The 15,758-nt window shown below is 43.7% G+C and overlaps 1 protein-coding gene across 1 annotated transcript in view; it reads right to left on the reverse strand.

The window, feature by feature from the left end:
- SHTN1 (shootin 1) overlaps positions 1-9,776 on the reverse strand; it is an 85,052-nt gene extending 75,276 nt beyond the window's left edge. The window contains exon 1 of the mRNA XM_015815218.1: positions 9,638-9,776. Within this exon, the coding sequence (XP_015670704.1) occupies positions 9,638-9,695 (58 nt within the window). The 5' untranslated portion in view covers positions 9,696-9,776. The remainder of the gene's footprint in view (positions 1-9,637) is intronic.
- Between the last annotated feature and the right edge of the window lie 5,982 nt (positions 9,777-15,758).

Below are 15,758 nucleotides of genomic sequence, written 5' to 3' on the forward strand. Positions count from 1 at the left end.
GTAACATCCTCATTAACCCCTTTAGCTATCATTCTATCCTTACTTCTGCTGCCTTTCCGTGTCAAACCACCATGGGGGCGTATCACCTCATTAGGTTTATAATCACTCTCTAGATGTTTCCTCTCATCTCGGATGGAGTGTCTTTTACAATTCATCGTCTCCCCTTGTTGAAAATCATCCTTCCCACCGTCCCATTTATTTATTTATTCCCACCGTCCCATCGTTCTTGCCTTATGAGACCAAAAGACCCCCTTCCTACTGCTGAGAAGTCTGGGGTGATTTATAAAATCAGCTGTGAAGGCTGCCCCAGCAACTATGTAGGTGAAACATCTAAAAGAGTCAGAACAAGAGTCCAGGAACATAGACTGGCCGTCAAAAGGGGAGAACAATACTCTCAGATCCTCACTCATATGGTGGAGCATGGCCACAAATTTAGCTTTGACACAGTGGAGGTTATCTCCAATGACGCCACTAAGTATGGTAGGTTGCTCAGGGAGGCCTGGCTGTCTGATGAATTTTCCATCAACCGACATATAGACCTATGCCCCGCGTATTTGACATTAAGAGCTTGGGAGGTACGTAACCACTCTATCCGGATCGCCCACAATAAGAACTACGGCCACACCGACCCCCGACCCCCACCTGAGAATATGCATGCTTGTGAGATGGGTGACGACGGGCATGCCGACAGCGTCAGGATCACGAGAGCAGCAATAAGAACTACAAAGAGATCAACACTAACATTGAGACCCTCGAGCATGGATAATTTAACAGCTATTACTCCAAAGACGCTTCCACATTGGGAAAAATGTTTGGAAGGAGGGGAGAGTACCCTGCCTGGCAAGTGCTGTGATGGTTGTCCGCAGCAACTTGGGTTATTGCTGCCCCCGGATTCTTCATCACGCCCCCGCTGCGCTCCTCCATCTGGGGGCACGTGGAGGATGGAGGACTTGAGACTTCCCTACTCAGAAACAGTTACGCAGGTGGAGAAGACGGCTCACTGCATGACGCAGCATAACATAGGAGCTCCGAACTTAAGCCCTCAGGGCTGCTTGATGGTAGAGGGTGGCAAGCGAGGACTTTCTAATGGAGAGTGGGAGCACACACACACCCCGTGTGCTATTTACACTGATGAAAGGGAAAAGGGGATCGTGGTTACTGCTTTACAGCTGAAGTTAAATGATACGCAGGGAAGTGATGAGAGGAAGCAAATGGAGGGAATGTGCAAGCAACCCCCACAAACAACACATGCCGGCACGTTCGTGCCATTAGGATTATATAAGACTGGAGAAGGGGGTGAGGGAAAGGGTGATATAGAGGTATCCAATTGTCTTGATGAGGTTCCTAAAGATGGTCTCCCAAGGATACGATGGCAAGGGAGACTCCCTGATAAACTGGAGGGAGGTGCCTCTGTGTCAGAACCCCATATGGATAAATGGGACGGTGGGAAGGATGATTTTCAACAAGGGGAGATGATGAATTGTAAAAGACACTCCATCCGAGATGAGAGGAAACATCTAGAGAGTGATTATAAACCTAATGAGGTGATACGCCNGTTACCACGGCCCTGTCACGAGATCTAGGGCCCGGATGCAGGCGTCGGTTTATTTATAACTGCTTTTCCCATTGATTGACTTTGTGCCCTGAGGATGTCGGAAGGATCCGACGAAAGCTTGGCCCCTATGATTGTATGCTTTTAAAAGTTTTTAAAGGTTTTTTACTAAACTTTTAATTGTCTTATACTCTCCTGGTGTGTGTGTATATATATATACACACACACACACACACATACACACACACATACACACACACACACTAAAGGTAAAAAAGGATATATGCAGTGTTATCTTCATTTTAGATGTCAAAAGAGTCTGTCTCTCTTTCTCCTCTCCCTCTCCAAGGCAAGCTGCTCCCCTCACCATCCTGCACCCCCTCCCCCAAAGAGATTGGCTGGCACAGTTTGTCAATCGCCACTCTTCCTCCTCCTTATTCCCCCCCCATTCTGGCTTCAGTACAGGGTTTGCACCAGAAGAAGAAACGGGGCGCTTCCCCCCCACCGTTTCTCTTACTCTCTTCCTTCTCCCCTCACTATTTCAGTGTGCGTTTGCTGGGAGCCCACCCAGATTTGAGCATCTTGGATTCCGACTTTCTCCCACACTCCATATCCCCACGGATCCCTTCTTCCTCCCCCCACTCCCTTCCCCCACCCCAACACCGGCACTGCCCACCCTTTTCCCATCCTTCCCGTGAGCCTGCGGGGGCGTGCCTAGCTTGCGATGGGACCAGCATGGAAGGCGATGCCGCTGCCACGAAGAGAGTAGCAGCCCCGACGCAGCAGCCACAATGGTTGCTGATGCCCCCCCCCGCGCCCCTATTAAGCTCTCCCCTCCCTGGGCAGGCAGCGAGCTTGCAATTGCGCTCAGAGAGAGAGGGAGAAAGCGAGCCCGGCCCGGGACCTCCCCTCTTCCAGCCAGGATCCTGGTGAACAAACCTATAAGGTCCATGCCCAGCAAGACATACTGGGACTCTGGCAAATGACTGGGGTCCCCTCCTCCGCCCTAGCACTTGGGGGCAGCTCCTCTGCATCCCCCCCATGCCCTGTCAGCCCCTCCACCGGCCTGATCCAGACCCTGTGGGTGCTCAGCTGGGCAGCACTGGGGACGGCTGGCATAGCGCAGGCGGTACCAGAGCCAGGTGGGACCCTGCAAGAGCGTCCAGCCAGCCTCTCCCTCTCCCAACCTCCATGCCCACCTGGACTGCAGGCGTTTGCGCCGGGCCGGGAAGATGCATCTCTCGCCAGCCCCGCCCTGCCCCATGTCGTCGTGTGAATGCCGGGCTGGCCAGCGTAAAAGACGGTCAGGGCCTCCGCTCTCGAGCCGGGAGGGGTGGGGCGAGTGGGCGGCCGGCGCTGAAGGAGTGGGGAGGGGGTCAGGAGGCAGCAGAAGGCGCTGAAAGGTGCCCAGGGCACCGCAGACCGGCCTGAGAAGTGGGGAAGGCGGGCGAGGGAGCTGTCAGCCAACTTGCACTTGAGCCGAGGGCGAGTTCAGCGCCTGGTTTGGCGCCAAGAGAGCCAGGGAAGCGCCGCCGCGTTTGGCCGAGCATGGCCCTGGCGCGAGTGAGGCGGATCTAGCGGCTGCGGTGAGAGGGCGCCATGAACGGCTACGGCTCCCCGTACCTGTACATGGGCGGCCTGGTGGCTCAGCTGGCCCGAGCATCCTTGCAGTGGACGCCCAAGTGCACGCGCTGCTGCAACCACGGTGTGCTCTCACGGCTGAAGGGCCACAAGAGTGGCAGCGCGTCATGGCCGCCCAGGTGGGGCTGTGCCGCCAGCAGGCCAAGAGCCTGGAGAGCCTTTTGCCCGACACGCTACGCGTCCTGCCTGCTGCCGCCCCCGCGCCTTTCTCTGCTACGCCACCCGGGCACCCCGGAGCAGCGCTCGCCACCGCCACTGCCGCCGAGAGCCGGCCTGTCGTGGTACTAGCCCCCCCACCAGCGGTGCCATGGCTACATCCCATGGGCAGAGGGTGAGCCTGGACAGCGTGGAGTCCCGGCTGGGGCGGCGGCCAGCGACGGCATCGTTCCCCGGGCCGCCGAGCCAGCCTTCTGCGCAGCTGGCATCTTAGGGCCAGAACCGCTGCAACGGCCCGCCGACCGGTCAGCTCTGTCCACTGGCAACGCTGGAGCCTCCCATGCTAGTGGAGGTTTCGATGGGACGCTCCCTGGGGGGATCCCGGGGCTTCCCCGCGCGGCTCCCCGGCCACGCACGCCTCCGACTGAGCCAGCCTGGGAAAGGGATTTCCTGGCCGCCCTTCTCCCAGGGGGCGGGGCACCCAGGCGCAGGGCCAATCAGGAGCCCTGCGAGGGGGCATGTGAGAGAGAGAGGGGGGGAAGGGAAGTGCAAGTGCCTCTCTGTCTGTGTCTCTCTCTCTCTCTGCAAATGGCAGAGCAGGCTCCGGAGCCGCAGGAGGTGGCTCAAAGAGCCGCATGCGGCTCCGGAGCCGTGGGTTGCCAACCCGTGGACTAGATGACCTTTAAGGTCCCTGCCAGCTCTATTCTGATTGATACTTAAATTATTGCCATCTTCCTTCACTTTATTGATTCATCAGATCAATTACTAGCCTACTGAAATGCCCATAATTATAATGGAGGGGAGCATGGTGAAGGGAATGTCACAGTGTTAAATTCAGCCTTCCTCAACATGCTGCCCTCCAAGTGTGCCTACAATTTCTAGCACATAGACCAACACTTCTGGAATTCATCAGGATAGGGAAATACTGTTTACATGGCATTTATAAATTCATTTTATAGAAAAAAATAAAGTTACCTATTTGTTTATTTGGCATATAAGACTACTGTGTATCCCCATAACTCTCCCTTCTACCTGCTAACCTACTTGCTGATCCAATGACCCAATCCACATCCCTTATCGCTTCACTAAAACATGGTTTCCCAGCTATTGCTCTATATTCACCCCATCCTTACACTTCTGGGCAACCAAAACTTCTGTTTCTCCATTGCATCCACCTTGGAATACCTATCAGAACACATACTGTATGCTCCACATCTGCATATGAATAAATAATGACTATAAATACCCCCTGCTCCATGCACAGAGCACTCCATTCATAGAATGTTTTGCAAACTTCTATTACTCACCAGAGGTCGAGACAAAGCTAATATTTCATCAATACTGCCATATATTTCTGATTGTTAAGTCTAAATGTAACATTTAGAAGTAAAAGCAGTATCAGTTAAGCCAGTGGTTCTCAACCTGTGGGTCGGGACCCCATTTGGGGTCGATCGACCATTTCATGGGGGTCGCCAAGCAAGGCTGTCCGCCATTTTTTTGTCCGCCATTTTTTTTTGTCCGCCATTTTTCCCCCTTTTCCGGCGGGTGCTTTATCTCCCTTGGGCTGGGCCAGCTGGTGGTCGGCCTGCTCCGTCTCTGCCGCTTGCCAGCTACGCCTCAGCCGGCGCAGGGGGCGGAACCACGCATGCGCAGCGCTCCCGGGCAGGGAAAGTCCTCGACTTACGACCGGTTGGGTAGCCCTCGACTTACGACCGGTTTAGTCCTTGACTTACGACCGGTTTAGTCCTCGACTTACGACCGATTGGGGTCGCGGCATTAAAAAGGTTGAGAACAACTGAGTTAAGCCAACTGGTTGGCACAGTTAATGGTTTTTTCCCCTTCACTTTTCCTTCCTGTTTGTTCATAGACAGAAAAAAAAAGTACAAAATATCTGGCTTTTCAGATCTGGTCTTTTTCCCACTTCACTTGTGAGAGTGAAATAGACTAAAAGAAGAACAAATATTTTCCACTAGCAGAAGACACTTTTGCTGTTAGAAGTTAAAAAAATATGGTGATTTTAAGTTCTATGGTGATAGGAATGTCATACAATACTCTTGGGGAAAAATGCTTTTAGACACTGCTAAACAGGTATTTCTTCAACAGTCAATGGAGGATACTTGGAATACATATTGCAGAACTGTTAATTTTTTCCTTCACTTTCTCTTCTTTCCCTCTCTTGTCTCTTGCATTTATAGAGGCTCCACCTTCCTGTGTATCTTCTCTATATGTCCTTTTTTCACTGACCTTATTCATTTTTGCAACTTTAGAGGAGGGTTAGGACTTGATTGTATGTGTTGTGCTCATACCATCTCAATAGAATGGGACTATTCTTGCTTCCATACACTGCTGTTAACAAATATTCATATACAAAATGATAGAAGCAAAAATTCCTATTTATCTGAGGTTTAAGGTATATTCACATTTTATACAATGCTTCAAGAAAACGTTAAATTCAATTTGCATTTGAATACCCAATTTCAATAAAATATTTTCATTTAGAAATCTTTCCCCCTCCCCCCAGCTTTTGTATCTTTCAAGACACAGCCAGGATGGGAACTGAACTTGTTACCTGAACTGAAATGACATTTTATTACATCATCATAGAGATGGCATTAAGTCTTTCCAATTCAACTCTGGGTGTTCTGTCCTGTATATAAGGCCACAAATCATGTACCAAATGATAGGACCGTTCATATCCAGGTATTAGGTAGGATGAGAACAAGCCTTGCTAACTGCGTACCCAATACATTCTACTGAAACCCAACATTCATACATCAAGCAAGTTGTCTGAAAAGATAGCTACTATTAATCATCCTACATTAATGTTTTCTGATATATCTGAAGAGCACTCTATGGTAAATTTTCCATAAATATATGGAATATATTACAGTGCCTTTTTGACAATAGTCATATAAGATATTAAATTACCAATGGATGAAAATTGTGTTTGACCAGGATGACATCCATTAATTCTACTCAATCTCTTTACATACACAGCATAAGTATGGGCTTACAACTGAGATTGTGTCAAAATAACAGACACACGGGCATATACTATAATGGGACTGACAGTCACTGCTATAAACCAAACCAAAAGATCAACTCTACTCAGCTAAAGCTACTTTTATTAAATATTGACTATAGTAACAGAACTTTACAAGTCTGACTTGCTTTATTTCCCCCACCTCACCTTATAGTCATGTGAATTTGGGAAGTGCCTGCCTTAGTCTTTTGTACATGTTTCCTTCTTGTTTTGTACTTAAGTCATATTTTCCCTTTGTTGCTTGGTCAAGGATATGGTCTATCACTGTCAAGGTCAACTGTGAACCAGCAACACTGTTCTTATGAATGACACAATACAATACAACTACACAAATTGTGGTTTTTGTATAATGATGTCATGACACATATTTTGTCCCTTATTCAAAAAGAATAGCAACACTGGGATTAAAACAACGTTCATTTTAAAAATGTAAAGTAAGAAGCAAACTGGCCCTAGAACCACTGATCATCCTATACATGTATAAGTAAATAGATATGTGTTGAGATATATCTGAAGATGCCAGATATGGCAGACAACCATACTTCCCTTGCAAAAAAGTTCCATAAACAAAGCTTCTCCTAGCTACTTCTCCAATTTACTTCTCCAAAGTAAGTTCACTGGTTGGATCACAAACAAATGGCCTTTATTGTTTAATATCTATATCTTAAACTGGGCTTGACACTTTACCAACAGCAATGCAAGATAACTCTTAATGGATATGTTGGCTAAAGTGCAATAACCTTTTATCTTTTTATACTTGTGCTATTTTTATGTATATTATACTTTTAATGGCTTCTCTTATTTTTATTCTTATTAAAAATATAATAGATAATGTTTCAGAAATAAGGAATGAAAGGACATTTTTTTGTGGGATATACATAGCTCCAGTCCGCCTACCTTTGGGCTAAACATATTCAGGCTGAATGCTCACTAGGTTTAAGGCTGGAGCAGTACAGGTATTCCTCAACTTACAACAGTTTGTTTAGTGACTGTTCAAAGTTACAATGGCACAGAAAAAGTGACTTATGATCACTTTTTACATGACTGTTGCAGCATTCCATTGGTCACATGATCAAAATTCAGACATTTGGAAACTGTTTCATATTTATGATGGTTGCAGTATTATTTCATTAGAGATCTTGATGTACAACTCCATCCACATGCAAAATCTGCATAGAAATCCCAAGGTTCCCAGAAATTTCACACACAAAAAAAAGTTTGGTGAAGGTAGAACATCTCAACTGATTCAGAATGCTGAAGGGTGGCTGGAATGGAAGCTAGCACACTGCAAAGCAAAGCACCCAATTATACAATGTCTCTATGCCTGATCAAATCAAAAATTCTTAAAAAGAAAATGATGGGTAGCTACAGCCTAGTGTTTTCCTTGTTTACTGAAAAATGAAGTTTTATTTTGGCCACACCATTATAGCAATTATTTTGTGAAACTCTGTTCTGCAAATTTCAAATTAAGGACCCCTGAGATAGGTTGCAGCTTAGAAGAACAATTAGTTTGCCTGCAAAAGATCACAGTTCAGTTCAAGATATTGGAGAGTAACCTTTTCACAACTTTTTACAGCAAGGGAAGAACTATCTTTTCTCTTCTCTTCTTCTCCTGTACTTATGCCTTTCCCCCCTGCCCCCAAGTTTTGAAAAGGCACTAACAAAACAGAAAAGTTTCCTATCCAATCTTCTCAGCACTGCATTATTGGGAAAGGAATTGTCCCTTCCACCTGCAGGCTTACATAGGACCAGCTGAGAATCTGGGTGTTAGAAAACTTCATGAATGAGTAAGAGACCGTGTAAAACCCCACCTAAAAATGTGTATGCGGTTCATGTCAATGCTTGGACTAGGATTAAAATTTTAGGCCAAAAATAGTTCCCATCATTGATTTATTGGTCTATGTTTGATTTAATGAATGTTGTTTCTGTTAAGTGCCATGCACAGTTGACCAAGAAGACAAAACAACATGGCATCAAGTCAGAATGGGCTAACTGAAACTCACAGTTTTAGTTATTATTGCCATGAAGAGTTGTCTAAAATGAACTTAACTCTCACAAGACAGTAAGAAATCAGAAAAAATGCTGAAATTGTACTGGTGAATTGTATTGGTAAATCTCATTAATACTACTTTTTTTTCTAAGGAGAACACAGTTGCTCTCCATTCCTTTCCAGGGCTATGGTCACAAACAACTTGAGGTAGAAGAAGAGATCAGCTGGTCTGCAGTCACACCATTTTGTCACTGAGTGAGCACTGCACACCTCACCTCCCTTAACCATCTGCCTATTCCCTAAACTCACAGTTAGGATACTGTATTTTCAGAGTTGTAGCCCAAAGCTTCAAAGGCTGGATTGCCCAAGCATAAAAACTGCTAAGCACTAAGTTATGAGTTAAATTTAATTTCCTATCCAGGGAGGTATTATCTATTGAAGTGCTACATTTTGAAGCAAAGTCTTAAACACATTCAGTTCTATTTTTGTTTCAAGTAATTTCCCTGCGTGTTTTTTTTTTTTTAGTTATGAACAGGGTTTTAGTTTCATAATGAAAGAGGGAAGACATCTTTACAGGTTAAGTGAGAAGGTGTTTCTAGAATAGACGCTACATAGGATTTCATGCTATCCCTTACTTTCAAAATCCACCAATGGATAGAATCTATTATTACTGCCAGGCCAGCCGGCACAACAAATAATACAGCTGAAGCTAATAAGGAAGTCTTGAGTAAGTCAGTCAATTAAGGCTCGCTTAAATCGTTGAGAAAGGAAAGCGGGTGGACTGCACATTTGCCTGCAGTGGGGGCGCCCAGGAATACAGAGAGAGCGCAAAGAAGGCAGGAGAATAAAACAAAATCGAGGAATAAGCCATCTGGATTCAGCGGATCTCCCGCGTAAGAAGAGCACGGCGGTCACTGAACAGCTGCCTCGATATGGGATGCCCGGGCTACAAGTCTGCCGCCTCCGAGGTGACGCCCCACCCTCAAAGGCTGGTCACCAAAGTCTCGGCTGCTTTGCATTCTGACATTCCCTTCGGACGCTCCTCTGGTTCCGGCCGTTCCGCAGCGAGGGGACCGTTTGCCTACAGAAAGCGCCTTGGTGTCCTTTTTTTTTTTCCTTCGCTTTTCTAAGGCGCCCCGAAAAGGAGGGCACGCGCGAAAGCGCCTCGCGCAAGCCTGTCCGCAGCTGCTGGGCGCTGCCGGGCAAGGAGGGTTCGACTCAGAGCGGCGGCGGCTGCCTCGCTTTCGAACCTTACCTTGCTCTTTCAGGCTGCTGATGAGCTCCAACTGCCTCTCTTCCTCGGAGCCACTCATTTCGCCTCTCTGGGCCCGCGGGGCGTCTTGCGGAGTGGCACCCGGAAATGCCACTTTTCCTCCGCCCCGATGGCGGCTATCTGGCGCCGCTCGCACCTGAATGCAAGCGGAGAGGGCGAGGTTTGAGGCGGGCGCTAGGCGAGAGATTCCCTGAGCAGCCTCTCTGCAAGGCTACTGCACATGCCCGGGCTTCTGTTGGAGCATGTGCGGGAGCGAGAGTTCTTGCGCCGGAGGCAAGGTGTTTTTTTTTTCCCCCCCTTCGGCTCCTGCCCGGGCCTTTATGGCTCTGGCGCAGAGAAGCGGGAAGCAGGCGGCAGGTTGCTAGCTTAAGAAGGAGGCTTCATGGAGCTTTAGGTTCAGCACCGTTATAGTACGCCCGTGTTACTAAATGTGGCAGGGAGAACGCTCTTGCGCTTTTTCCCCCCCCTAATATGCTCAGTCTCAGTGTAGAAGAAAGTGCTTCGTGAACTCGAAAACTACGATTGGATCAGCTTTTCTACTCGGGGACATTTAAGTGATGGCTAGACAAATTACCTGGAAGAGTTAAATGCTCGAAATATCGTCCACTTTACAACAAGGACAAGTGAAGGGGAATTTTTTCACATTAAAGCCGGAGCATTTGGGCAGTCCGTTGAATCCAGGAAGATTTATTTCTAAGAGGACAGACTTTGGACCCTCGAGAATGACTTCCTTGTTGAGAATGTAGCTTTTCACAGCTCTGCATATACAGTGTATAAATACCAACATCCCAACAAATAAGAGTGTATATTCAGAAGTACATTCACAATACTGGTTAATCATTTGTTGGAATTTTGACAATTAGAAGAGTCCATACTATTGATGGATAAAACCAAAGTTAAAGGCAGCACCTTATTTTTTTACTTTCCAGAATTGCTTCTCTTTCCTGTTAAGAAGCACTGATTGCTAGTGTACTCCCATGCGGGATTGAAGGTGTAGCTATTAACTATAAAGACCTAAGTGCTATAGAGTCCAGCTATATGTTTTTTGCCCAACCAGTATGCTCCAGCAGAGTGGATGTCTGGGTCTCTGGGTCTCTTCAATAAGGTAGTGTTATCTTTCGGGACCCAGGAAGGGATAGAACATACGTAAGAGTCTAAAAATAAGAATTATGAAAAGCTAGAAGATACAAAGTTTATATTAAAACAAAAACTATATATAAAAATGAGTCTAAAAGACTCTAAAAAGAAGGATAGGAGTACTAGGTGGGTGTATGAAAGCATAAAGGTTAGTATGTGGAAAATTACATCAGATTACAGAGCTAACTAGAGGCTCATTAAGTCTAGCTTATGGCACAGGACATCATACTATGAATTGCAAGCGTCAATGCACAAAACCTGAAAGCAGCAGGGAAGTGTAGATTTGTCCTGTGAATCCTGTAACAGTGAAATGAGACTAGTATAAATGTCTCTGTAATACAAACACTGGAGAAATACATGCTCTGTTGTTTCTGCGTGTCCAGATTCATAAGAGCATTGTCTTCCCAGGTAAGGAATCCTGTATTGGTCTTCAAGAACAGCCAAAGGGAGGCCATGACATCAGGGCACAAATTAAGTAACTTGCATAATTGCTCTTTAAAAAGTTAGATTGTATCATCTCTGCTGCAACAGAGTAAACCCCTGATTGTGTAATATAAAATAGCTACAGTATGTCATTACTTTGGGGGCAAATAGCCAAATGCAGATGGATTATAATGCTCATTTTTAGAGAAAAAGAAATATAAAATAGGGATACCCTCTCTTTGGAGCCATCCAGATATACAAAAAGAGATTACTGACCCAAGGATTTTAGAACTCTTTTTTCATTTCTATACAGACAATAACAATGTTGTCACCAGACAAGACCACTGGAATATTCCTGTTAACCAGTTTAGGTGGCTGAAATTGATTTTTATTGAGGTACTAGCTGTACCCGGCCACGCGTTGCTGTGGCTCAGTCTGGTTAAATGGAAAAGAAAGAAAAGAGAAAGCGCACGTTTGTAATATGTTTAATTTCACAATGCTAGCGTGTGTTGCTTTTACGTCCAACAGATGGTGCTGTTTTTCAAAAAAAGCATGTTTTTACCTGTCACAGGTGTGACATCTATATAATAGTAGGTATATAAAAACACGTGCGTATTCGAATGCAACGTTGTGTCAAAATTTCAAAGCAATCAGTGAAGAACTTTCGGAGATTTAAGATTTTGAACAAACGAACATTTACATTTTTATTTATATAGATTTGTCTTTATTTTTTTTTTAATTGAAAAGTAATGGAGCAAGAATGCAACCTTGTTTCACTCCTGGCTGTACTAATCAAATCTGTTGCTTACCCTTGGGAACCATACCTAGCCCTCAAGTAACATTTATATATTTGCTGTTGAATGTTTTATCAATATTGGTAACTAGCAGTTTTTTCCATAGTATCCCAGTCTAGATGGTGAAAGACAGGCAAACCTAAGATCTATAAAAGCTGCATAAAGGGTGTTTTTACATCCCCCAAAATATTTCTCTATTAAGAATTACAATATTATTTGCCTTGTCTGTATTACATCTTCCTACTCTAAATCCTGCTTGTTTTTCCGCTATAACATTGTCTTCTATGCAATCATAACATTTCTCAAACAGATTTTTAGGCTCAATTTTATTATATTTAAGAGGCTGATTAGGTGATAGTAAGGTCTTCCATTTTTTTATGAAGCACTTATTCATTGTGAGATACCTCCTTTGTTGCCTACCATGCTTCTAGATCAGTGGCTCCCAACCTTTTCTATACCCCGCACCCCTAGAATGCTTCTGATATATTCTCGCACCCCTTACAAGAGTTCAAAATAACGAATTAGGCATATACACTATAATTTTGAAACTTCTAAACCCATTTTTTTCACACCCCCTGGAATATCATCTCGCACCCCCGGTTGGGAACCCCTGTTCTAGATCCATCTTTTTTTCTTTTTTCTTTTAAAGCATTCGTTTCATTTTTTAGAAAATAGCAAGCTGGCATGGTGCAAGACATAGCACCAGTCTCTAGCAATGTACTTATTTGCAATAATGATTTGGGGGTATGCAAAAACCCTACTAGCATGATAAAGATAGATAACCTTTATTGTCATTTTTTACTGTGGGCACAATGGCACACATTAAAAATGAAATTTAGTTGCTTGCTCTCAAAGTGTACACATAGCGCCTAAAGAGCGCCTTACGGCTAAGTATAGTTCTGATGAATGAATGTTTTGTGACTGGACAGTATACATCTTCAAAGGATTTTTACTGCAATAAACATTTGTGCAGAGTACCCTTCAAAGATGCCCCTCTTCCCTCTCTAAAAGCAAAGCAGCTACATTGGTTCACATCATAGTTTATGTTGCTCAGATAGCCTTTTCTAGCTCTTAGAATCACTGTAGGAGATGGAGTGACATGAAGCCTCTCAATAGGACAATTAATTATCACCTCTGTGTGTCTAACAGGGGTTTGTCACCTTATCTGGGTAAAGTATATCTAACATCTACACCCCTACTAATTGCCTACCATGAAAGCCAGTTTAGGATTAGGCAGGCCTTCCATAAATGAGTCTTGAGTAAAACATACCCTCAAAATTCCAAATATATCCCTGACCCCCCAAAAGCTGTCAAATTGATCACACATACTTCAGATTTTAAATCTAGTACCTACCTTCTTTGCCTACTTCTGAGTAGATATGCATAGAATCACATTGTTAAATCACACCTATAGATAGATGGTTAGAAATAACTTGTAGCCATAATGGCTGGATTTTCTGTGACTTGAGGGCTGTTTGCAGTTTCTAACACTCTTTGGTTCCTTTCATACTGTTCTTTGACCACAGTGCCTGAAAATCACCATTTATATTTTTGTGGGTCATTTTGAGGCATATAAATGAAATGTGTAGAGCCCTAAAAATAGGCTTAACATGATTTTTTTTTTAAAAATCCTTTAAAATCTAGGGAGCAAGAATCTTTTCCAGAAGAATTAAACAGCTCTTGCCCCCTCCCTGCATACCCTCATAGCCCACAGGCTGCCTAAAAAATATTACCTGCAGGTTCCTGCCACCAGGAGCATGTCCACTCCTGATTCTTGATTATGTTAGTCAAGGAAGTCAGTATTCCCCTATTAAAAACAGCCATAAAGACAAACTTCATATACATTTGTAATGGACAACATATTTTGCTGCCTTATGTGCTTTATTGATCTCTAGTTCTGGAGACAAACTGGATTGATATGTTTACAACATGGTCTATTGAAGAATCAATATGTAGCAGTGTGGTGTCTATTGTACTTCATTCATGGGCATTCAAAGACACTGACACTATTCTATAGTAACTATACCTCTGAAGGAGGATTTATGATGTCTGGCCATTGCAGATATTTCTCAGGAAATATCTGCAATGGCACCCAGGTTTCAGGCTTTTTAGTGGCTGTGAAATAACTAGTTTACATACATTAATAATAGTAATTAATAATAGTCAATAGTAAGATGGATTAAAGTGGCTGGAAGAATATGGAAAATAACAGAATACTTGGGGCAGAAGCTTAGAACCAAAGGAAAACTGCATTCCTCACTTAGAGAAGCACCACACATTGCATTTGTGTTGTGCACTCGAAATTTTGTGATGTGTCTTTTCATCAGTTGAACAAATTTATTTTCACCTGAGCAGAGTTTCATCGGGAAAGATACTGAATTTAATTATCCAGCAAAAGTGCTAGATCTTTGCAGACCATGCAGGTGGGTTATTTCCACTGAGCTTGGACCTCTCTATTCTCCCCATCCCCAGTGTAAAGCCATTGTAGGTTTATACTCTCACTTTTCTACTACTTTAATACATGAATTGAGGAGGTGCCATTTGTGTTTTGCATCTAACCTGGTTGTGCCAACAAAACTGGCCATCACTGGGTTAGGTATTGATTCTTTCATTCTTCCACTAGCAGAAGGAATGTGATCAAAAAAAGTGTGGTCAGCTCATGTATTGTTCATGGCCTGCAGGGATGAGGACTGCTGCTGGGAGTGAAAGTAGTGACAGGAAAGAAAGAACCATAACAAAATTATTCCAGATACTAGTTGACATGCACTTTAGGGCAGGATCTGCACTAATGACTCAAAGCATCTTTTTTAGTCATCTAAATGTCATAAATCAGTAGTAGGGAAAGGTCATATTTTTTTAAAAAAAATCTGCAGATGGAATATTAAACCCTTGTCTCAAAAAGGAAGTTAGGTATGCCTACCTCCTAATAATAATAATTTTTTTAATCAGCAATAATTTTTTAAAAAAATTGCTGTTATGATTACTTTGTTAAAATACAGAATTATTAACAGTATATCCCAAAAAATCTAAAAATATTGAAATCACATAACTGTAGTGATATAAGTATATATGAAATGTTCACATAATATAGTGCAGATGTTCTCTAAACTTTGGAAATATATGATAACAGAATACTCTTATGTACATATATTAACTATTTGGTGCTTAACATAAAATGTTTTCAGTAGGAATTTTATTGCTCCTTTATACCTTGAAGCAAACTTGAAGGGATATGAAAATGTAAAGTAGCACAAACAATGTATATTTGTGTCTACAAGTACAAGTTAGATACTCTGTGTCTGGGTGGGCAATGAGCACCACTGTTTGCAAATCATGCTGAGAGGCAGAAATTGCTAGGTGACTTTGAGCCAATCATTCTTTCTCAGTCCAACGATCTCAGAGCTGTTATTCTGGGGAAAACTAGAAGGAGGTTCTATGTAAGTCACCTTGACCTGGATAAAAGGCAAGATATAAATCCAATACTTCTTAAATATATTCCAGACTCTCTTGGTAGGAATTGCAAACACAAACCTAGCAGTAAAATAACTTCAACTAATACACGGTAAATTTAGCTCAAAATCAGTTGCAAAAGAAACATAAACTAATGTTCCAGTTATGACAATGATGTAACATTTTCTATAGCAAAGGACCTGAGGCTAAGGAAATGATCTTGGACTGGCTAGGCGTCTTCTTCAAGATATATTATTGTAAAATATTTGAAAAATGACCATAATCTGTTACATTCAACA

Source organism: Protobothrops mucrosquamatus, unplaced genomic scaffold (assembly GCF_001527695.2).
Source record: "Protobothrops mucrosquamatus isolate PMUCROS unplaced genomic scaffold, P.Mucros_1.0 scaffold326, whole genome shotgun sequence".
Taxonomy (NCBI): domain Eukaryota; kingdom Metazoa; phylum Chordata; class Lepidosauria; order Squamata; family Viperidae; genus Protobothrops; species Protobothrops mucrosquamatus.